At 37.3% G+C, this 25,181-nt stretch overlaps 1 protein-coding gene across 1 annotated transcript; it reads left to right on the top strand.

Moving 5' to 3' along the window:
- The first annotated feature begins 462 nt into the window (after nucleotides 1-462).
- On the top strand, nucleotides 463-23,370 carry LOC115218079 (hyaluronidase-1). Its single transcript, XM_029787855.2, has 5 exons — nucleotides 463-1,102; nucleotides 7,159-7,403; nucleotides 16,416-16,538; nucleotides 22,061-22,271; nucleotides 22,691-23,370. The coding sequence occupies exons 1-5, from the start codon at nucleotides 806-808 to the stop codon at nucleotides 23,129-23,131; spliced, it is 1,317 nt and encodes a 438-aa protein (XP_029643715.2). The 5' UTR covers nucleotides 463-805; the 3' UTR covers nucleotides 23,132-23,370.
- The last annotated feature ends 1,811 nt before the right edge of the window (nucleotides 23,371-25,181 follow it).

Below are 25,181 nucleotides of genomic sequence, written 5' to 3'. Positions count from 1 at the left end.
TCCATTTCCTGAGCGCCTATTAATAATAATACTGTAATTGTTCCATTGTTGTTGTGTTTTTTTGTTTCCCGTTTGGATTAAAATTATATATATATATATATATATGCTAAACTACGCATTTTATTTTGATATGTCATGAAATAAATTTCTTAAGTAAATTGCTACATTTTCTCAAATAGTTTGGTTGGTGAACTGCTGGAGTTCCACTTTTTTTTTATTACATAGAAATCAAAGTGAAGTTATGCTCTAATAGTCTTACAGCTCACTGAATATATTTAATAAAAGTGTATTTTTTTTTAGCATTGGCTTTGCTTCAGGATGTCATGTCTGAAAACACAGCTGGTCTAGACGTATTCAGATATTTGTAGTGCTTTTGTTAATAAATATGTGTATGAGTGTGATTCAGGGAGACTATGCACGCGCGTGCGTGTTGGTGTGTGAATAAATGTGTTTGTGTATTTGGTTCAGTTGCCATTTGTTTGATATGAACTGTTAAAGATAAGATCCACTTAATAGTTGATACGAGATTCGATTTCCGTTGTTTTGACCTCTACGTCCTCACTTTTCATACATAAGTAGAGTTTACACAAACACACGCTCACGTGCGTGCACACACACACACACACACACACACACACACACACACACACACACTCGTGTGCGCACATATTAACTCTCACACACACACATTTACATATACGTATACACATATCCATATGCACAAATAAATTTGCGTTTCTGTATAAATACATATGATTTTACACAGGCTGGCGCGAAACAAACTTGAGAAGAACTAATTCAAAATATGCTTTTCTTAAATCATTTCTTTCTATTAATGACCCTATCTCTTTTGTTCATGTCTCATGGGACTAGTTTACCAGAAACATTATTTGGCAAAGCCTTCGCCGTTATCTGGAATGGACCAACCGAAAAATGTGAGACAAAATATGGGATTACTTTTAATTTTTCTCAGTATGACATTATCGATAATACCCATGATATTTTCCAAGGTGACAAGATGGTGATTTTTTACAACAATCAGCTTGGATTGTATCCCTACATCATGCAGAACGGAAACGTGATAAATGGTGGCATACCGCAGGTACGTTAAGATTTATTAATATTATTTATTTGGAAGGCAGCGAGCTGGTAGAAACGTTAGCACGCCGGGCGAAATGCGTAGCCGTATTTCGTTTGTCTTTACGTTCTGAGTTCAAATTCCGCCGAGGTCTACTTTGCCTTTCATCCTTTCGGGGTCGATTAAATAAGTACCAGTTACGCACTGGGGTCGATATAATCGACTTCATCCGTTTGTCTGTCCTTGTTTGTCCTCTCTGTATTTAGCCTCTTGTGGATAGTAAAGAAATAGGTATTTCGTCTGCTGTTACGTTCTGAGTTCAAATTCCGCCGAGGTCGACTTTGCCTTTCATCCTTTCGGGGTGTCCCTTCTATGTTTAGCCCCTTGTGGGCAATATAGAAATAAGAAACATTAGCATGTCGGGCGAAATGCTTAGCAGTATTTCGTTTGTCTTTACGTTCTAAGTTCAAATTCCGACGTAGTCGATAAATTAAGTACCAGTTGCGTACTGGGGTTGATTTATTCGACTGGCCCTCCTCCAAAATTTCGGGCCTTGTACATTGAGTAGAAAAGAATTAAATTCCGTCGAGGTCGACTTTGCCTTTCATCCTTTTGGGGTCGAGAAATTAAGTACCAGTTGCGTACTGATGTCGATCTAATCGACTGGCCCCTCCCCCCAAATTTCGGGCCTTGTTCCTAGAGTAGAAAAGAATATTGTTTATTTGATAAAAGCGGTGAGCTGGCAGAATTGTTAGCACGCCGGGTAAAATGCTTGGCAGCATTTCGTCCGTTTTTAAGTTCTGAGTTCAAATTCCCCTGAGTTCGACTTTGCCTTTTATCCTTTCGGGGCCGATAAATTAAGTACCAGTGAAACACTGGAATCGATGTAATCGACTTGTCCCTTTTTCTGAAATTTCAGGCCTTGTGCCTTTATTAAAAAGGATGATTTATTTGGTAAAGACGTCGAGCTGGCAATGTTGTTAACACGCCGGGCAAAATGCATAGAAGTATTTCGTCCGTCTTTACGTTCTGAGTTCAAATTCCGCTGAGGCGCCTTTGCCTTTCATCCTTCGGGGTCGATAAAATAAATAGCAGTCGAGCACTTGGACCGATATAATCGACTTATAGCCTCCCCCAAAATTGCTGACCTTGTGCCAAAATTTGAAATCAATATTATTTATTTAGTAATGTTTTTACTTGAGGCAGTTAACATCTCTCACATTATCAAAGCAGAACGTGCTTTGCAATGACTGACTATTTAGCAACAGAGATTATCTATCTCACACTGAGCTTGTGTTTTATATATTAGCCTCATAGCCTCAAGTTGACCCATTCCTTGCGAGTGAAATTACATATTTGTGAACTATGGAAGACGTAAGATGGATTGTGTTGCTTTTTCGTGTGATAAATGTTATCTGTCATTCAGCTTTACGCTACATTTGGTTTTTGGGCCTATCTTTAGTGTATTTGCCCTGTTATCGCGGTTAATGATTCTGTCAGCTCGCAATAACAACAACAACAACAACAACAACAACAATAATAATAATATTGATTTGACTCAGTTTAGTACTTATTCTTGATAGAATCTTTGTGGGTAGCGGGTTACTACCTTGGGTATCCACAAGTTTTCAATAGTCTTTCAAGTGCTTAAACCCTCCTGATAATATTTCCTGTCCTTAAGGGGCAAACTTTCTGTAGAAGCTCTACAGGACATTCTAATCCAATCTCTTTCAACCATTTAAAAAAATCTTTACTCATAGTTCCTAATTATTACAGGCACAATGAATTCTTTCTTTACGACACTGGAATCAGATGGAATCATGATGGATCAATTAGTAAGCAGCTTCGCTTTTCATTGTCTGTTATTGTGATGTGTGGGTCATTATTTCCCATCTTATACGTTTGAATAGGAAAATTCCATAAAATTTTAAATCCCTCCGACTCCAGTACTCTTTCAACTCGATGGTCTTGCCATGTACTCCTAGTTCCAAATCCCCATTTCTGACAAAGCTTCCAATGCAAAACTTTCACAACTTGGTCATGCCTCCATTTCTTATATTCTTCCTGTGCCAATTGGGACATTCTACGACAGTACATGCTATTGCTCGATTCCAAATTCCACACTACATTTCGTTGACACCTTCTCCCCATACACATAGTTTTTCAAGTTGTTTGTTTTTAACGCTTGATCTTGAGTTCTGGTTCTTTTTCTTTTAATTGCCCTTTTTTCAATGAAGTCCAGGTTTTGTTCCACTTAACATTCTCAGCGGTTTTCCAAAACTGACCATGCAAGAGTTTCTCTTCAATATGGTTAACATGCTTCCTTTGAAATTCATTCTTGTCCTTTCCTCCTATCCCACACTCGATCACCTGTTCTTTATTCACTGCCTTTAGTAATTTCTCTGCGTTGTTCTGTAAATATTCTAGTAGGCTTTTTCTTTCCATCTGTACGCACTCTTCCACAGCAATTAAGCCTCTTTCACCCTGATCTTTCTTCTGGTACAACCGGTTCATATAAGCTTTCGGGTGGTAGGCTCCATACAACGTCGACAGCTTTCTTGTTTTACTGTCAAGTTTCTGTGTGCCGCTTTTGATCCAATTTACGATTCCAACTCCATATCTGATTACCGGCACTGCTCTTGCATAAATTGTTTTAATAAGATTTTTTGAATTCAACTTTGGCTGTAATATTTTCCTCACTCCCCTTGTATACACCTTTCTGATAATTTGCTTTATGTCTTCATGTTTTATTTCATTTGCCTCCATTATCCCCAGATACTTATACCACTGTCCTTTCTCAACTATTTTCATTCTTTGCCCATTTGGCATTTCACTTCCTTCAAATCTTCCTCATTTTATTTTCTATGTATCGCACTTTTCAATCCCTAATTCCATACCTACATCATTTGAGAAAATGTGAACAGTACGTACAAGACTTTCGAACTACTTCTCATTTTTCGGACAAACCTTTATACCATCCATAAAAAGGAGTTGATTTATCTGACCATATCCCTTTCCCAAATCATAAGCTATTTCAATTGAATGGTATCATGGCCAACACAAATAATAATGGAGATAATCTATCACCTTGAATTATACCACGTCTGATGTTCACTTTTCCGAGTCTTTAAAGTTTCATACTTTCATTAACCAACTTCTTCGTATTTTCTGCCTCTCTAAATGTGCACATTGTTTTACTTATTTAACTGTGTGGTACTATGTCATATACTTTTTTGTAGTTCAACCATGCTTCATTCAGTCCAGTCAATTTGCGTCTACAATTTCTAATTATCATTTCATCAACTAATAAGTGGTCTTATGTTGTACTACTTTGCGTCCTGCATCCTTTCTTTTCTTCTGGAAGTAGATTGTTACTTTCCAGATGATTATATAACTTTTCTGCCAAGACACCGGTCATAAGCTTCCAAATAAATGGTAAACGGGCTATAGGTTGAAAATATGATACCAATTTATCCTTCAAGGGATCTTTGAGACATAACGATGTTCGTCTACTTGTTTTCTAGGTAGGGACGTGACCCTGCTGCAGGCATTCGTCCAGTTTTACAGCAATCCTTTCTTGCAGTTGTGTAAAGTTCTTCATCCAATAGCTTTGTACTCCATTCAGGCCAGGTCCTTTTCAATTTGCTATCTTTTAAAAACTTTCTGTCTCATTGAATATAGATAAATTCTGACGTCCTTTTGTCTTGGAACAATTTCAGGCTGTTTCTCCACCTCTGTTAGCTTCTCTGCAATTTCTTTATGTCTCACTGGACTATTCCAAAAGTTCTCTCCAAAATACTTTACTTCCTTCCGCATCAGAAATCAGTTTCTCATGTTGTCCCCATCTATTACCACAAAAAGATGCCTATTTTATTGAAACAATCCATTCTACTAAAAAAATCTGCATCTAGCATAATATATTTTCAATTTGGCCGTTAACGTTGTCTCCTTTTGTGACAATTCTTCATGTACTGTTTGCTTTCCCTCTCTTTTCGAACCTGTGCTGTCCATTCAATTTTTTTGATAAATACCTCATACTTGGGCTCCCCTCTCGTTGTCCTATTCATTTGCCCCAGTTCTTTCCGTGTTCTTTCCACATTCATTAGTATTCGCTTTCTCCTCTTCGGTTCTTTCTTTTCATTTCCTTTCATTTCTTCAACAGTTGCTTGCTTGTATCCTATTGTGTCAGCTACAACATTAACAGCGGCTATGATTAGATGGTTTGTTTCACCATGCTTTCTGTTTTAACCAAGCAAAAAGCATTTGATGCTGCTGCTACTGCTGATTATTATTATTACTATTATTATTATTATTATTATTATTATTATTATTATTATTATTACTTGATGAAAACTCGCAGCTTATTTTGCAGGGTATGATGGAAAGTGTCAGCTATCCACAGCCAGCAGACTAAGGTGACACTTGCTTCAAGAACCCCCGCGAAGAATTCTTGCAGTCTCAAGCAATACTGATTTTTGCAGGTGTTCTATCTTCACACTTGCACCAATATTTTTGAGCCATGTTGGTAGTTGAGTGCTGATACTTCTAAGTGTACCAATTACTATTGGTATCAAGTCTACTTTCCTCATTGAGCACAACCTTCGTATTCCCCGCTTCAAATCGCCATAGCTGTTTGTTTTTTCTTCTTCTTTCATTTTGAACTTTTTGCCACCGGAAAATGCCATGTCGATTAGTTTTCTTTCTTTTTCATTCACCACAAAGAGAGGTAGAAGGGCTTCCGATAAGTTAGCCAAGCAAAGTGATAGAGCTGCGAGGCATTCTCCCTTACTGCGCGGAGGGTTACATCCCGACTGATGGAATTGAAGGTATTCCTGAGGTCTAGTTTAAGGTTGACCTTTGGGTGCTCAGAAGGCAAGTTGGTGAAAGCTCTAATGGCATGAGCAGCAGCTTCACAACCTAGCTTTGTATCCATCCCTTGCTGGATAGGGGAAATTCGGCGGACAGGCAGTTAGAAACCGAGGACACATGCACTCTTGTTGTGAGCCGTCACAGAGTACGACCAACTGCTATAGGGCGAAGGTCATCATTGGGCTTGGCGAGATCAAATAGTTTAGCCTTAAAGAACCAGGGAAGTTCTTTAAGTAGGGAAGAATATTGTCGGACGAGAACAAGTTTATGAACTGCGTTAGGTTCTCTAAAAGCTCAAGACCAGCATCACTCTGTCTTCCTCGCCTTCAAAATAAGACAAAAGTAACGAAATACATATAAAAAAATACGCATAAAGCAAAAATCGATTTGTAAGTTTTGCTTTTACGTAAATGGTAAGGACGAGAAAAAGGGGAAGAGAACTCTTAGTTAAAATGTTATACATAAATTCTAACGGAACTATCCTATCAGTTTGTTTACCCTTCTACCAATAACGGGATGCTGACAACTTACAAATATATTTTCCTTCGTGTGTTTTAAGGACTGAAAGTTCAGTGGAATCAGAAAATCTTTTGAGAATGAGTACTTTTAAGGTGTTTGTAGTAAAATGCGCAGTGAGTTTTGTCGAGGTAGAATGACTTCATACCTATGTTCATTTAAATATTTTGTTTGATTTTTCTGTTGTCCAATCCACATAAACCAAATCGCGCTTGAGGTATTCAGCTACGTACACGGAATGAGATTTGTTACAGTTCTCACCTATTTAAATCATAACATTTCTTTTAAATTGTGATGGAGTTGACCAAAACAGAGCTTACTTCTGCTGCGCAATAAAAAACGCTTACTTTGAAGATAAAGACATTTCATCTCTGCAGACAAAAAAAAAAAAAAGCTGTGTCCTTTCTTTTTTAAGTTGGCAGGGTGTGAATGGGAGACAATTTGGCTGCTATTTCTAGGATATCGAGTGTTTACACAGAGGCTCGCTCATTGATTCGATTTACACTCAAGTAAACGAAAGCTGTATGAAAAAAAGAAAAAAAGGAACGAGAGTGAAAGAGAGCAAGTATTATCATTAATGTATTATTAACATTTGTATTAATATCTATTTCTACTAATTGTATTAAACCATTAGTTTTAGATAATACTTCAGTTTCCTCGGTAATGTTTGTTAATACATTCTTTATTTTCTTTAGAAAACTAATTTGAAAGAACATTTAAAACAAGAAAAAGAGGATGTCAAAGCAACGATATCTGCAATGAACTTCACCGGTCCAGCAGTTATTGACTGGGAAAATTGGCGCCCTTTATTTCAAAGGAACTTTGGTAATAAGAGAATTTACCAATCTGCTTCTAGAAAATTGGTAAAGAGACAACATCCAACGTGGAATAGAAGTCAAATAAACCGAGAAGCCAAAATAGAATTTGAGAGAGCTGCCAGGTAGTATAAATTCATATTTTCAATCTGTTTTCTCTCAGATACATAAACTTACCAGCTTTTAAAGCTAGAGATTTATTCAAAATTAATGAACTATACCGAGGTAATAGGTCAAGAAAGTAATAACGAATTACATCATCATATATAAAAAGATGACTAACAACGTTGGAGTCAGTTTTGATCCTATGTTCAGAAGGTGGGTCTGTTCATTGTATGGCCGCTTCTGATGAGTGACCAAACCAAATGATTATGGTATCATTGCGAGTTCGGTTCGCCAAAGATGCCTGTCTCATCACTTTTCTGCTTGTTAGCTCTTAAGCCTTTGGTGCAGAAGTTTGATCACAGTTGAATATAGTGAGATATGGAGAGATTACATAGCTCTCTGAGAAATCGATTAGAGTGGTATTCGATTTTTGAATGCGGATAAAACACTTGAAGAAAGCGGGATAAACTTAGTGCTGTGTTTAGCGAAGTATTATGCTTAAGTAAGTATTGCTTAAACAGTACAATCTTATATGAAGACGTGAAGCCGAGTCATTGGATGTTACGCTCACGATCTCCAGATTATGGTTTCGATTCCTGGACCAAGCGGTGCTTTGTGTTCTTGAGCAAAATACTTCATTTCACATTGCTCTACAATTACGTTGACCTATAACACGTAGCACATCATGCAGGTAATGTCGATTTGATGGATGGACTAAGCCAATGTAGATCACAAACATTTGATCACTATAAACAAAACCATCAGTGTAGGTTCTTATAATAATAATAGTGATGATGATGATGATAACTTGACAGAAAAACCAAAGAAGTTGTTGACGACCATCCGAAAGCTTATGTCATCAGCCCAGCATCCTAAAGCTGATATCAACCGGCTGTACTTGAGGAGAGACCAGGATGGAAAAGGCTTTAAAAAAACGCTGGAAATGTTTGATTTTACAATAATGCCCAACTACACAAGGATAATATCCACATTTTAGTGAAATATTTGTCGTTTTGCAGTCTAATAACCCCCAGAGGCACATCCTTTGCTATTTTTCTGAGATAGCAAAATCTCAGAAAAATAGCAAAGGATGTGCTTCTAGGGGTTATTAGAGTGCAAAACGGCAAATATTTCACTAAAATGTGGATATTATCCTTGTGTAGTTGGGCATTATTGTAAAATCAACCATTTCCAGCGTTTTTTTTTCTTGCATTTTTCTCAAAATGACATTTCTGATTATAAGTAGCAATCTTCAGGTCACGATATCTCCGAGAATAATTGATGTAATAGGCTGAAATTTAGCATGTGTATTACTTTGCTATTTGCCTAGATGATGTTGTAGTGTGATTAGATGCACTTTATTTGTTCATATTTTAGAGACACTTGAATGCTACTACCCAGGAGTCAAAATCGCTTGAACTGCTGCATATGGCTATGAGCGACCCCACAACGAATGTCCCCACAACTAATATGGCATACATCAAGAAAATGTTAATTCTATCAAAAAACATAATATTCAAATTTCCATATTGTCTATTTATGACCTAATTATAAATTCAAAATGACCGACAAGGCAAATACACCCTTATTTTAGGCAAATTTTTATACCAAACTATCAAAGATAATATGCTCTAACATAGGATGCCAACATATTGGAGTACAGACTAGACGCTGAATCAAAGACATTGATAATGTTGGCCTCCTCTGTCGTTTACAACAGGAGAATCAACTATGTTCAAGTAAACTGGATGTTTATGTAAGTTAAGTAAGTTAGAGTGTATACTCCATAGATGATGAGGTGTATCTCAAAAGATTGACAATCAAAAAGAACTTTTGGTCAAACGACCGTACTTTTATCGCTTGGAAGTTCTAGAAATCTGGACCGAGCTATCAAGGATTTTCACTGGATTTTCACGATAGAGAAAAGGCTGGGAGATATTGACCGTACTTCTCCTAGCCTCACGATATGTTCCTGTTAATCTGTCTTCCTTTAACTACCTGGTATTCTTCCAATTTGATACAAATCATATTTATTTCCGATACATCAGACACCAAACTAGCGACGTCTTCCATCTATGTAGATATTATATTCATGTAGTCCAGTTCGAATGGAATGACCTCTAACACAAATAACTTTGGTAACAAAGACCCAAGAGCTAATACATCAGGGGAAGCAGGTCTAGGAACGTGATTCTAAACAGTTTGGATACGTGTTGATTTAGTCTGACCACCAAAGCATAAGCTGATGCAAAATGATGTGATCCAACTCTAAAACACATGATCGAAACCTAGGATCAGGACAGCCACCAGATAATAATATTCAGTCTTCATCAGACATTGATACTGAATTTAGGTCAGTGAATATAATAAAAACTATTATGTATTAAGTGAGTTGGTTACAGTTGGCGCTCAGTCTCGGAGTGATGATAAAACATTTAAAGTAAGAAGGAGACACTCGGGATTATGTTGTAAGTGGGACGATAATAGGTAAGTAGGTCAATAGGTAAGTGGGACATCTGGACGAGTGACTACCACAGAGTATACATCAAACGAATGCACTTTTGATACTAACTGTATCAGCAAAATTGAAATAAAGATCTCATACTCACCTGCAGTTAACTAGTTCATATGATAAGTGGAGGGCGTCAAATCTAGTCTGAGTAGAAAAGTGTGATAAAAAGAGTTGAAAGTAATAGTATTTCAACCGCCTGTCTGATATAATGTACCATACTTATTACATAACTTGTATTCTGTACTGAGAGACGATTTCTTTGTCATCAACGAGTTGGCAGTTTCCTGAAATCCTTCTACCAGATTGGCTATAAAAAGATGCTCTCACCACACAGAAGATAGAATATGTGAATGAAATATTAGAAAAGTGACACTGTTAGATGAGCGAATGTCTGTCAAAAGTATTGATAGAATTATACAGGAGAGACTTGGTTGCGTAACATAAATGGTTGGTTGTTGTTCGTTTGTCCTAAATTAGCAATGGTGAGTAAACTCTATAATCAAAATCGTCCCAGCAATGGTCACCCCGTCTTTTCTTTTCCAGACATCTAGAACTGCATATCCAAATGCAATTTTTCTTTAGTAAAATGTAGGGTGCAATTTGAGGGAAATTTGGCAATTATTTTTTGCAGATCGATCAGACAAGAAATGATAAACTGGTGTTATATAATAGATGATACTTTATGTTAGAAGTATACCCAGGTAAAATATGTAGAGAATAGTGTTAACAAATTAGAAATCCGGATTTCAGGTAAGATTTCAGAGTAATCATCAAAATGATATTGTTTGTTATTCAACTCAAGAAATCTCAAGAAAACAGATATTGCAATGATAAGGATCAATAAAAATAAGAATTGTGTTGACATTTTGTAATTTCATTTTGTTTTGTGAGAGTTTTGTTGAAAAAGGAACATTGCGGGTCACTGTGGAAGGTGGAAGGTAGAAGGCCTGGACGTCACGCATATAATAGCATCAACCATTTGAAGGCTATCTGCCTACAGCAACGAAGGCTCTTGGTCAATATCACAGCCTCAGAAACAACTACGCTAACAACAGCAGCAAGAACAATAGAAGCAATATTAGCACCTAGAAAAGTAGAAGCGGCAGCAGCACCTGCAATAACAATTGCGACAGCAGCGTAACAATAGCAACATCGACTGCAATAGTAGAAAAGGCAGTGCAGAGCAACTTCGCAAAATGATAACAGCAAAGAACAGCAACACGACCCATGAAATGACAATTTCACTACCTCAATATTACTGGCTGTAAGGCTATCGCTAATCGGCAATTCTCTCCTAGAGAGAGACACACTCACGCTCACTCTTACACATTTACATCTTCTCAAAACATGACTGAAGAATTCAGGAAGCTCATTGTGACGGCAAAACGAAACTGTTACGAATGACATTTGTGGGAGAAAAAACTAAAAACAACTCGAAAAGATCGCTCTAAGTTAAACGCTAAAAGGCAAGAAAAAGAAAATTTGTCTTTAAGCCACCCCAATACCATCGACATAAACGCTAGCTCACAATAACAACAACATAATCAATATCCATGAAAAAACCCACCACTACAAACGAAAGCATAAACGCAAGATCACAACAATAACAACATAAAAAATTAAACGTACAGCCAAATAGACAAGCCAGATCCTTCCTCATTGATTTTGTTATTGTTCAAAAAAGCACCAACAATTTGAAGCAGGAAGCCATTGAAAAAAATTTTCTTAAATAAAGATTAAAAAAAACATTCATACAAAAGGTGAAACTTGCATGAATTTCTGTCAATAACTCTTCAGGACAGATTATCTATTCAAAATGACTCAAAATCATATATCGACTAATAAAAAGTATTCCTCAGACATTAGGCTTTTTAAGACAAAAAAAAGGAAGAAAGAAGAGAGAAAGACTCTTAGAAACGTCTTTTATTATTTCTTCCTCGAACAGTCTTCCTTTAAGGAAAGAGTAATACCTCAGATTTCAGATAGCAAAATCTCAGAAAAATAGCAAAGGATGTGCCTCTGGGGGTTATTAGACTGCAAAACGACAAATATTTTACTAAAATGTGGATATTATGCTTGTATAGTTGGGCATTATTGTAAAATCAAACATTTCCAGCGTTTTTTTTTTCTTGCGTTTTTCTCAAAATGACATTTCTGATTATAAGTAGCAATCTTTAGGTCACAATATCTCCGAGAATAATTGATGTAATAGGCTGAAATTTAGCATGTGTATTACTTTGCTATTTGCCTAGATGATGTTGTAGTGTGATTAGATGCACTTTATTTGTTCATATTTTAGAGACACTTGAATGCTACTACGCAGGAGTCAAAATCGCTTGAACTGCTGCATATGGCTATGAGCAACCCCACAACGAAATCTAGGCCAACTTTATCAATGTCTTTGATTCAGCGTCTAGTCTGCACCCCAATATGTTAGCATCCTATGTTAGAGCATATTATCTTTGATAGTTTGGTAGAAAAATTTGCCTAAAATAAGGGTGTATTTGCCTTGTCGGTCATTTTGAATTTATAATTAGGTCATAAATAGACAATATGGAAATTTGAATATTATGTTTTTTTTATAGAACTAACATTGTTCTTGATGTATGCCATATTTGGTTTGCCTGGGTCTTATTTCCGCTGAGTGAGAGTATCTCCAATTTAGGAGTGCTTTCCTACGTCTTAGGTGTTAGTCTTGCCTTAAGGATCACCAGTCTTTCTCTAAGGTCAAGGCGAGTGACCTTTCCTCCATTTTTCTTTCCCGACAGACATAGCTACTCTTAGAATGGGTTATATAAATATATATGGCTTGGGGTCGGATTGGAGACAGAGTCCCTTACTGACTTCAGAATCATTAGATATCTATGAAACAAGGCTTTCTGGAGCACTTGCACGCACTCGTGTCCATTTTCGAGGAGTACGAGGAGTACTTATCTCATAAAACGTCATTATAGGGTGGAGGCGTTATTCCAGAAATCAAAGTTTTCTTACATACGTTTGTTGTCAATGTTGCTGTTTCCTCTGTTTCCACACTTTCTATATAACCCTGGCCTGCACCTCCTAATCATTTTTATCAACCTTTGTGGTTAATAAAGAAATTATTATTATTATCATTATTCAGTATCCCATATCTAGTTAGCAACTTCCATGTCTTTCTGCCTAACGTGTTTAGTTCGTCTATTGCCCATGCGATTACCCCTGCTCCATATTTAAGGAGTGAAACCGCCCAAGTGCTGATAGCTTCAGTTGAAATATCGTTGAACCAATAAAATATCTATTACAATCGAATCGTGCTCTCTGTCTTGACTATAATAATAATAATAATAATAATAATAATAATAATAATAATAATAATAATAATAATAATAATAATAATAATAATACCCTCCTCCTCATGAGCTGATTAATGATACATCTAGTGGTGTATCATCATTATTATTATTATTATTATTATTATTATTATTATTATTATTATATTATTATTATTATTATTATTATCACTATTATTATTATTAAGGCGATGAGCTGGCAGAATTGTTAGCACGTTGGTTGAAATGCTTAGCGGTATTTCGTCTGCAGCGATGTTCTGAGTTCAAATTCCTCCGAGGGGAATTTGCCTTTCATCCTTTCGGGGTCGAAAATTGGGTTCCAATGAAACACTAAGGTGACATGATCGACTAGTCCTCTCCCACAAATTTCAGGCCTTGTGCTTATAGTAGAAAGGGTTATCATTATCATCATTATTATCATAATTGCCTTTGCACAGCTTCTAACGTTGGAAATGTACTACAGTGTTAGCTGTTCACTACCAGTGAACTAAGGTAACACCTCTTATTTTTCGAGCACCTTCCGGAGTATTCGAACGGTTCCAAGCAGTGCTGTTTTCTGCAAATGCTCCACCCTTATTGCAGCCCCTATTTGTTCCACGAACTTCTCTAGATTTTTTGCTCACTGTTTCCAGGGCTCCGACAATTATAAGTATTACTGCTACCTTTTTCATCGACCACAACTGCTTAACTTCTCAAGCTAAACTGTTATATTTATCGACTTTTCTCTCTTCCTTATCGCATACTTTGTTATCAATTGGGCATGCTATATCTATGATCCAGCATAGTTTGTTTTCTTTCTCAATTAACCCTATGTCTGGTTTCCTATTCTCTATCTCATGGTCGCACTGAATCATAAAATCCAATAGGATCTTTGCATTTCTATTTTCAACGATGCATTCAGGTTTGTCGTCGTACCAATTTTTTCTCTGTCAAGTCAATACTTGTTGCAGAGTGTCCAATGGACAAGCCTGGCTATATTGTCGTGGCGTCTCTTATATTCCTTCGGGGCTAGTGGCGTACATTGGCTGGTAATATGCCATACAGTTTCACTTTTTTGTCCACAGATTCTGCACTTATCACTTTCTGCTGTGTTGTCTAATCTGTATTTTATGTAGTTTGTTGTTGGGCCGCACAGATTAAGGCCTCCGTTTCCGGTTTTAAATCACTTTTAGTCATCCACAGCCATCTATTTTTTTTCTCTGTCTGTCTTATCTTCAACATCCCTATGAAATTGACCATGCATTCTTTTCTTTACCCACCTATTTTCAGTTGCATTCGTTTTCAATTTCTTGTATAGTGCTTTATCTTTTCAATCTTTTATCCTACACAAGCCTGACCTTCTTACCTCTAATAATAGCGGTTCTGTGGCACATACCATGCTATGTTGTTTTCTTCTGCTCCAATGCTGTGTCCACTTCCAATAAGTCCTCTTCTCCCTCTTTTTCTTGGTACATAATCTGTCTGTGTCACTTTTGGGGTGGAGTGACCCATATCTAGTTAGCAACTTCCTTGTCTTTCTGTCTAAGCTGTTTAATTTGTCTACTGTCCATGCGATTACCTCTGCTCCGTATCTAAAGAGTGAAACCGCCCAGGTTTTGATAGCTTCAATCTTTTTCCGTCCGTTTAATTTTAAATTTAAGGATCAGTCTCAGTCTGCGCCATTACTCCACCTTAAATTTTTCTGTCATTTCTTTCTCCATTAATTTATCCATTTACAAAATCCCCAAGTACTTATAGTCCATCTCTTCTATCTGCTTCATAATCTCCTCTGATGGTATCGATAGCCCGTCCATACATTTGATTTTACTTCTCTTCAAGACTAACATTTCTTTTTATCTCGGGTTTTGTTCGAACTCCTGGATTCTTGCATGCGTAGCGGGTTTGCTTCCTGCAACCTACGGTACCATGCTATCAGTTCTTTTCAAATATCTAATACTTTCCTGATGATTCTGGCTGTCCCAAGGAGGCAAACCTTTTGTAACAGTTCTACTGGGCACTCTATTCTGATTTTTTTTATATTTCTCTTGATGCTTTCTGATATTGTCCCCAAGGACCCAACAATAACTGGCACTATATTTCAGTTTTCCCTTACCTCTTCCCATATCATACCCCAAAATTGTCTCCTGTAGTATCTAACTCAAGGGAATCATTCCCAGCACGAAGATGAGTGGGGACACACTACCCACCTGTAAGATTCCTCTCTTGATTTTCACCTTCCCTAATACCTGATTCCCTGCTGTCAATTCAGTTCTCCAACATTTCACACTGTTCCATATAAGGCTTCTCACGTTTTTGGCTACTCCCTACATTTCTAGTGTTCTCGTATTCCAGGAGTGCGGTATCATATAATATGCTTTACTAGTCAACCCATGCCCTGCTCAGGTTTGCATATCTTCTCTTGCAGTTCATGATAGATTATCAATTAACACATCAATTAACACCTGATCTTTCGTTCCCCAGCTCCTCTTTCGGCACTCTTTATGTTCAACAGGTAGCAGCCCACTTTTTTCTAAGTATCTTACAGTTCACCAGCCAAAACACCTGACAATAGTTTCAGGAAGACATGTTATTGGTCGAAAGTTGGATGCAACATTACCCTTTTCAGGATCCTTGGCTCATAACACTGTCTTCCTCTTTGTCATCCAGCTGGGTACTGCCCTTTCCTGCAAGCACTCATCTAGCTTTTGCGCTATCCTTTCTTGGAGCAGCACTCTCAGCTTCTTCATCCAATAACCTTGAATCCCGGTCCTGGGCTCTTCCAATTTGGAAATTTTTTTAAGTGCGTTTTTTAAATTATTTCTGTAATTATTTTTATGTCGATTTGGCCTCCTATATTTCTTAACCTATCATGGATTTCATGCAGCCACTCCGCTTCATCAATATGCTTTACAGGTTGGTCTCAGATACCACTCCAGAATGCCCAGCTTTCCTCTGCATCTGGTTTTATTGTTACGTGTAATTGTCCATCTAGTTCCTAAAACAGTTTTTGGTTAACAAAAAAATCATCATCATCATCGTCAGTTGTAATAGTACTAGCAGCAGAAACTGTAGTAGTAGTAGTAGTAGTAGTAGTAGTAGTAGTAGTAGTAGTAGTAGCAGCAGCAGCAGCAGTAGTAGTAGTAGTAGTAGTAGTAGTAGTAGTAGTAGTAGTAGTAGTAGTAGTAAAAATTATCCATTTGGTTTCGTTTTAGAGAATTGATGGAATCTACTTTAAATTTGGGTGAAAAATTACGAAATGGAGCAAGATGGGGATTTTATGGTTTCCCCAGAATCTACAGAAAACACCTAAACAAAACCAGAATCGACAACGACAGGTGAGTATGATTTACTTGTATACTTCTTACATTCTATTTCATTTTGGGATTTCATTTGCAAGATTCTTTATATGAGTTCGTGTGTTGAAGCATATTCTGTTGTGTCTGGGGAGAGTCATTTTCTCTTTGTGCCTTATAATGTAACACACTCGCCGGTAAAATTTCCACTTTTTTCTTATTTTTATTTTTTATTGTCCTAAAATTTTCGTTGCGTCTTGCAACCTTTTCAATAGTTTTGACTTTTACATTCTGTTTACCAAAAAATAAAAACTCATGGCGTGTAAATAACGACACCCCGATATGGTGAAATGATTGTCAAACCTATCTAGAATTGCACTCTAACATGCGAAAAATAGATGGACACATTAGGTAGGTCAGTCTTCGATATACTAAAATATCGGGATAGCCAAACTTGGGACTTCTTAATCATGGGTTAGTTCTATTAGTGCTGAACAGACTAAAAGAGTTCCATCTAGCTCATCCTTTGTGGAGTCGAGTAGAGGGGGTGGATGAAATTATCCAAGACTACATTAACTATAGAAAGAGGGACAGGTAACTATTACTTCTAACAAGCTGAGTGACTCCCTCGTTGGATTATTTACTATCATTCAATTGAAATAATAATAATAATAATAATAATAATAATAATAACCTAAGTTATCTCCCTTGAAAATTTACGTTTATTTATTTATTTACAATTAGAATGTGGCAGACAGTAACCATTCGAAAACACATGAAAAAACTGAACTTCACTCCATCATTTTATTTTTTCATTGCACCACTTGTGACCTGGTCACAGCAATTTACATACATACATACACACACGCACATACATACATACATACATACATACATACATACATACATACAGACAGATAGACAGACAGACACACGCACATACACAAATACAAACATACGCACACATACATACACACGCACACATACATACATACATACATACATACATACATACATACATACATACATACATACATACATACATGCAAACATACATACATGGTGTCGAAAATAGATACGTTGACATAGAGGACTATTCATTCCCCCGAATAATGAATACTATCCCCTATAATTTTTGCCATTAATGCAAGCCTGTTAAGAGAAATTGTTATCTTCTTTGAATAAATGCAAAGAAGCAACCTTTTTTGAAAAAAAAAAAAAAATCCTAACCAGAATCAAACAGTGAAATTCATATCACGAGATAAAATTACTCTACATACACCACAGTGACGAAAGAACCTGGTGTCAGCTATCGTAGATCGCGGAACTATCGAGAAAAATTCCAATTGACTTTTTAACTGAACCAAGACATATACCAGTTCTACAGAAAGACTAGGGAAGATCCTTCGAAAGGCTACATGATGAGATTTAAAGAATATTGGTATAAAAAATATCCAACATTGTCAAATTTTTCAGAAAAACTGTTACACCAGCAAGCTATAGTTGTCGCAAAGAAATATGTCACCTTACCAAAACGCACGAATGATAACACTCGCATTAGCTACACAACCAACTTTTTCCGCGAAGAGACTGTGAACGACAAGAAACAAGACTAAGACGAACACAACAATAACAAACCGCCACCACTACACAGACTCGTGGGAACTACTTATGATCCAACGGAAACCATTCGGAAATATTGAAGTTTGAACAGAATGTATGTAATAAGAATGGTATGCAATAAAGCACTGCATGAGAGAACATTACCGACACGACTTGGGGAAAACTCCACCTCGTGTTATCGGCGGTCCACGAAATTGCCAGAGAACAAGCAGCTCAAATCCTTTTAAGACTCCGCCGGTTACGACGACGAGGGTCCCAGCTGATACGATCAACGGAACAGCTTGCTCGTGAAATTAACGTGCAAATGGCTGAGCATTCCACAGACACGTGTACCCTTAACGTAGTTCTCGGGGAAAATCAGCGTGACACAGAGAGTGACAAGGCTGACCCTTTGAAATACAAGTACAACTCATTTTTGCCAGCTGAGTGGACTGGAGCAACGTGAAATAAAGTGTCTTGCTCAAGGACACAACGCGTCGCCGGGAATCGAACTCACAACCTTACGATCATGAGCCGAATGCCCTAACCACTAAGCCACGCGCCCTCACGCTCAAATCCTAACTCCCAGCTTTTGGACAATAAATGTAGTAGTAGTAGTAGTAGTAGTAGTAGTAGTAGTAGTAGTAGTAGTAGTAGTAGTAGTGGCTCAAGTTTGAAGAGAAGAAGTAAATCGATTTTATTGACCCCAGTACTTGACTTATTTTATCGGCTCCGAAACGATGAAAGCTAAAATTGACCTTGGCGGCATTTGAACTCAGAACATCGGAAGAATGGATTGGGAGAAATGCCGTTGAGAATTTTATCATGCATGGAGACAATTCTGTCAGTTCCCTGTCTTGATGGTTTTCAAGTTTTGGCACTAGGCCAGTAATATCTGGGCAGGAGGTAAGTCGATTTCATCGACCGAAATGTTTTTACTGGTATTTATTTTATCGACCCCGAAAGGATGTCAGGCAAAGTCGACCTCGGCGGAATTTGAACTCAGAACATAAAGACAGACGAAATGCCGCTATTTTGCCCGGCGCGCTAACGATTCTACCAGCTCGTCGCTTTCGCTGTCTTAATAGTAAAGTTAGCAATAAATGATACACGAGTTACCTCCCATCCAACAGCTTAACGTTCAAAGAAGCTAACAAGCTTTTATTCATTCATTCATTTCGTCTGCAACTGATCAAGATGCGAGCAGTGACCATTATTTCGAAATACAAATGGAAACAATTTTACAGAGCATTGTTTTATTTCCCTCAATTTATTCATTTACCTATTTGGTCATTTGGTTATTTAATCATTCAACGCCATAATTATGAAGGTGGATCATAGAAATATGCAAAATGTGAAACAAGAAAGACGTGGCTGTATGCGCCGGCGTGGCTGTATGCGCCGGCGTGGCTGTATGCGCCGGCGTGGCTGTGTAGTAAGAAGCGTGTTTCCCAACAACATGTTTTGGGGTTCAGTCTCATTGCGAGGCGCCTTGGGCAATGTCTTCTAATATAGCCTCGGGCTGACCAAGGCTGGCCTTGTGTGTGATTTTGGTAGACGAAAATTGAAAGAAGCCCGTCATGTATATATATATATATATATATATACTAGCAGTATCGCCCGGCGTTGCTCGGGTTTGTAAGGGAAATAACTATATAAGCATTTTTAGAGAGTTATAGCCCAAAAAATAGCAAAAAATGCATTAAAAATGGGAAAAAAATTATGGTAAATTTTTTTAAATCGTTGACTCATCGTAGACATTTTTAGAGAGTTACTTCCCTTATATAATAGCGAAAAATGCATTAAAATGGAAAAAAATGATGGTAAATTTTTTTTTTAATCGTAGACTCATCGTAGACGCGCGCTAATACCCAGAAGGGCTCGATATGAATCACGACTATAAGATACCTGGTTTTGGTTAAACTGCACCGCAAAATGTTGGAGTAGTTAGGAATCTAAATCGTAGGAGACAGATACACAACTTGATTTTTATATATAAAGATATATATATATATATATATATATATATATATATATATATATATATATTCATTTATATAGGGTGTCCCAGAATTAAGGCAACAAACTTTTTTTTTTTTTGTCAAAGCAAAATATTGTTATATTTCGGGTCCGTGCGTTACAATGCAATGGTAAAGGAAACACAATTATGACACTACCACATTTGTTTGATATGACCACCTCGAATCACAGCTTTAAGTCTCGGTGCGAATGCTTCATACGCTGCACGCAGCTGTTCTTGCGGTATCGAAGCCCACTCCTGCCGCAGTTTCGCCTTCAGAGCGTCGAGTGAATCATGAGGAGTGCTCAGGACCCTCGTCTCCAAAATGGATCAAACAGAAAAATCCAACGGGTTGAGATCGGGGCTTCTTCAGGGTCATACATCCTTGCCTATGAACGACGGAATGTTTTTCTGAATCAAGTGTTGTGTCTGGAGATGTGAAATGGTGACAAGTCTTGTTGGAGGCTGCAAGTGCTCGTTCGTCCATTGAAGCAGTTCAGCTTCCAGACTGTCGTTAATGTGTCACTGGTGTTAATTCTAACACTCGAGGTCACAAAAACTGGGTGAGACCTTGCAGTGACTACCACAGCCGTCCAAATCATAACTGACTGTGGATTTTGACGTTGATTTACCAGTCGATTTACCCTTCCACGAAACCAAGTATACTTAAAAGTCGGTCATTCTGGTGAATTACTGTCTGGTTGATGTCAAATTTCTTTTCATCAGTGAACACAAGGTTGGGCAGCGTACCTTCAGCAATTTGACGCAGGATAAGACAACTTCTCTCCACTCTCATGGCCTTATATACTTGCGTGAGCTCATGACGACGGATAATGGTGGGGCCTGAGAGCCTCCTTTGTTCAGTTTATTTTCGCTGTGGCAGCCAGTTTTCTGACAGAACGGCGATGATTTTGCCGTATCTTTTCTTTAGTACTATTGATAAGCTGAGAGATTCACACATTTCTTTTTCGGCCACATCCAGGTCGACCAGTCTCTTCAAATTTCTTGACAATTTTCCAGACTGTTCGGTTGATTTTAAGCTTTTATGCTATAGATGTATTACTTTCGCCTCCTTTCTGGAAGGTTGAGATTGTATTTTGGTGTATAGCCATTATCTAATTTATAAATCTGAATTTATTTAGTCTGAAGCAAAAAGAAGACACACTAAATTTTTATAATGATGTATCATTTTCATATCTTATCACATTCATTGATAGTTATTAAAGCCCAAAACGTCGGTTGCCTTTAATTCAGGACACCCTGTATATGTGTATATGTGTGTGTGCGCGAGCGCGTGTTTGTCTTCCACCTCTGATTGACAACCGGTGCTGGTGCTCGACAAAAGACATCCGGTAAAATAAATACCAGGCTTTAAAAGAAAAAGTACAGTGGTCGATGCATTCGACTAAAAATTCTTCAAGGTGGTGCCTCAGCATGAGCGTAGTCTAATGACTAAAACAAATAAATTTTTTTTAAATAACTGTTTATTCGATACGGGTTTACAGGGACGTAAACACACCAGCATCGGTTTCAGTTTTCGTCTACCAATTCCACTCACAAGGCTCGGGTCGACCTGAGGCTATAGTAGAAGATACTTGCCCAAGATGTAATGCAGTGGGACTGAGCCCGGAACCATATGGTTATGAACAAGGGGCTACACACAGATGGGACAAACGGATTAAGTCGATTATATCGACCTCAGTGCGTAACTGGTACTTATTTAATCGACCTCGAAAAGATGAAAGGCAAAGTCGACCTCGGCGGAATTTGAACTCAGAACGTAGCGGCAGACGAAATCGCTAAGCATTTCGCCCGGCGTGCTGATGTTTCTGCCAGCTCACAGCATCTTACCACACAGTCACGCCTGTATAAAAATATAAAATTCTGATCTTTATTTTCACCATAATGTAGTGAAATGCTTTATTCATTCATGTTTTTACAGGCTTGACTGGTTATTTTCTTCAAGTACTGGATTATATCCATCAATCTATCTGCACTCTAAATACGACTCTTGGCAGAAGAAATACAATTTTGTTACGAATACTTTAAACGAAACCTTTCGAATATATGACAAATTTTGTTTACGAAATAAAACAATCGTGGTGCCCTATGCCAGATTTCGATACACGAAACCTGAAGTCTTTTACGTGAAGGTTCGTATATTTTCCTAACTTCTTTCAGTTTTACATCTACCTTCTTTCTTTTTGTTTTCATTGTCCTCTCATTTCCGTTTTCCTTTTTATATTTTTGCACGCTCAGAATTACTGAAGCATGGAATAAACTACCTGCATCAGTTGTTAGCTGTTGACACACTACATTCTTCAAAACTTTCATGCCTCCTAAAATTCGTCAACAGCACACCAGACATTCCCTCACCTCCCCCATTTTTCTTTTTGCAGATGTATTCACTGCTCACTTCCTGTACATATTTTACGTACTGTTCACGCAGTTTTTGTTACTTTTTCTGAAGAGTTGTAGTGAACCTGTGCACTGTATACAATAAGTTCTTTATTATATTATTATATCCTTGTTTGTTTACTTTTATATATACTATATTTTTCTTTTATTCCAGAATGAACTAATGCTTTCCTTATTACTACCAGCTACAATAGGCAGCGCTGGTGTAGTTCTTTGGGACAGTTCATTGGATTTTAGAAACCAAAGACATTGCCAACTTATGAAAAATTATCTAACCACAACCCTGGGGCCTTTTGTTAAAAGGTTGACCGAAACTTTCCAATTTTGCAGCGAGAGTTTGTGTAACGGTAATGGTCGCTGCGTGCAGCCACCGGAGACAATCAATGGCAGGTTTCGGGATGTAAGGAAGATAAATACCATAGGCTACTACAAGAGAAAATATTTTGAGAGGCAAGAATTTAAAATTCTCCTCAGGATGATGAACAATGATGTGTCACATACATTCGAAAGAGATATCAAAAAAACGTTTGCCTGTAAATGTTACTTAGGGTGGAAAGGGAAACATTGTCAATTCCACCAACGTTCATTTCAATAGATTTTAGACCTCAATACAGTTCTCTTGCTTTTATGGCAGTAGTGTAGTGCATACATTCAAATTTAACTAAAAGTACATACGTATCTATCTATCTATCATCTGTCTGACTGTCTTGCTCATCACATCTTATGTTTAATAATTGACCTTTAATAAAGTGATAATAAATTTTTTTTAAAGGCTAATATTTTCTGAATTAATTATTGCAAACTATATAATTAAAGCATAAATATTTAAAGTTTCATATAAGAGTTCCGTCTGGAAATGGTGACTTCGGAATTTATAATGGAAAAAAAAAAACGTACAGAGAGAAGGGGTGGGGTTTATTATGATTTCCATGCTGGCTTCTATAAATCTGTTTTCCTTCCCAACCAACACTTGAAGTTGTTCAAAGACTAACATTTTGGTCTGGTAGTCCTTTAAGAAAGCATCAAGAATTTTGTGGAAACATCTTTGACGATTTCCTCTTCATGTGTCTTTGTGTAAGTCCATGTATCACATTCATACAATTCATAAAAACAGAAACATGAAATAAAATGCAGGGTTTTGATCAGATCTGTAGAATAACTGGGTCACTAACAAATACATATCTTGTTTGGTTGAAAAATAAAAACTAAAAGGTAACAAATAGTGATCAAAAATAGACTGACTCAATAATTATTCTGTGTATCAGAATTTGCATTTATTTATTTATTTATTGTCTTTGGCCTGTAAGTGCTATTTTCTATTTGCTTCTTTCTAGAAATCAAAAGAAATTAGTACTATTCCCTTTAAACATTGCTTTTGTGACCTGAACATCAATATTTTAAAACTGACCAATATTCCATCACATTTCAGACATATTCAGCACTGAGCTGCTGAAGCAGAAATATCGTTATAACAAATATTCTACTCAATGTCACAGATTTGCTTGTCAGTTGTTTATCTCTTAGTGGCTAACAATATGTGCATGTCTGATCAGGATCAGAGCCATGTGGTGAGAGGGATTCTTTGGGGTTTGAATAAATGTAACAAAAGCAAAGTTTGAAGGAAATAGCCGTTTTTCACACTTTCTAGAGGTAAGCAAATAGGAAATAACTGATGCTACCCAAGGACAAAAATCGTGTTACACACTGTGTTTGTAAGATGTTAACTGAGAAGGGAATACTGGACTGAAAGCTCTGTGTCTCTATTCTCTTGAATGCTGAAGTGAGAGATATATATAATATCATATACGCATGGAAAATCCCAAAGGGGCATGTTCCCAATTTTGGCATTAGATAGAATTCTAATGCACAAACTGTAAGATTCTGTCAGTTTCCAAATATATTGGTGAAGGCGTGGCTGTGTGGTCAGAAGTTTGCTTCCCAACCACATGGTTTGGGTTTAGTCCCACTCCGTGGTACCTTGGGCAAGTGTCGTGTGTGTGTGTGTGTTTGTCCATCACTGCTTGATAACGAGTGTTGGTGTGTTTATGTCCCCGTAACTTGAAGGTTCGGGGGAAAAGACCAGGCTTTAAATAAAAAGGAATAAAATAAGTTCTGGGGTCGATTCGCATGACTAAAGTTCTTCAAAGCAGTGCCCCAGCATGACCGCCATCAAAATAACTGAAACAAGTAAAAAGATTTTAAAAAAAAGGAAAAGAAAAATATACTACTTTTGAAATCATGAGCAAAAATAATTTACTGGACTAGTCTGATATTCAGAAGTTCTCAATTGTTTCAACTGCCTCCCAAAGAAATCATAAATTTAAAACGGACTTCTACTAAATCCACCAGAAAAAAACATTGGAAAAACTCCTACCGACAATACTGGACCAGCTAACAATTTAAGGATACACAGGATAGATCAGCTGCTAAAAACTCCATTTCTCTTCCTTCCTTCCTTCCTTCCCCCTCCTCCTCTCTTTCTCGTTTCCTCTCTGTTTATCTGTGTGAGGATCTAGTTATGCTTGTATGTATGTGTAATGTCTCTTTCCCTCCCTCGTTCTGTCTGTATGTGTAGATTTCTGCGTGTGTATGCATGCGTATATTTACTTTCAGCACCCAAACGTACTATCTCGAAAAGAAGCTGA

The sequence above is a fragment of the Octopus sinensis genome, linkage group LG12 (genome assembly GCF_006345805.1).
Source record: "Octopus sinensis linkage group LG12, ASM634580v1, whole genome shotgun sequence".
NCBI classification, from domain to species: domain Eukaryota; kingdom Metazoa; phylum Mollusca; class Cephalopoda; order Octopoda; family Octopodidae; genus Octopus; species Octopus sinensis.
This window is presented reverse-complemented; position numbering and strand designations above follow the sequence as displayed.

What these genes read in the sequence shown, in the direction of transcription:
- LOC115218079 (XM_029787855.2), top strand. Translation starts at nt 806, where the DNA reads ATGCTTTTCTTAAATCATTTCTTTCTATTAATGACCCTATCTCTTTTG. An exon ending in TAAATGGTGGCATACCGCAG is followed by an intron (nt 1,103 to 7,158) that starts GTACGTTAAGAT and finishes TATTTTCTTTAG; the next exon opens with AAAACTAATTTGAAAGAACA. An exon ending in CTGAAGTCTTTTACGTGAAG is followed by an intron (nt 22,272 to 22,690) that starts GTTCGTATATTT and finishes CTTTTATTCCAG; the next exon opens with AATGAACTAATGCTTTCCTT.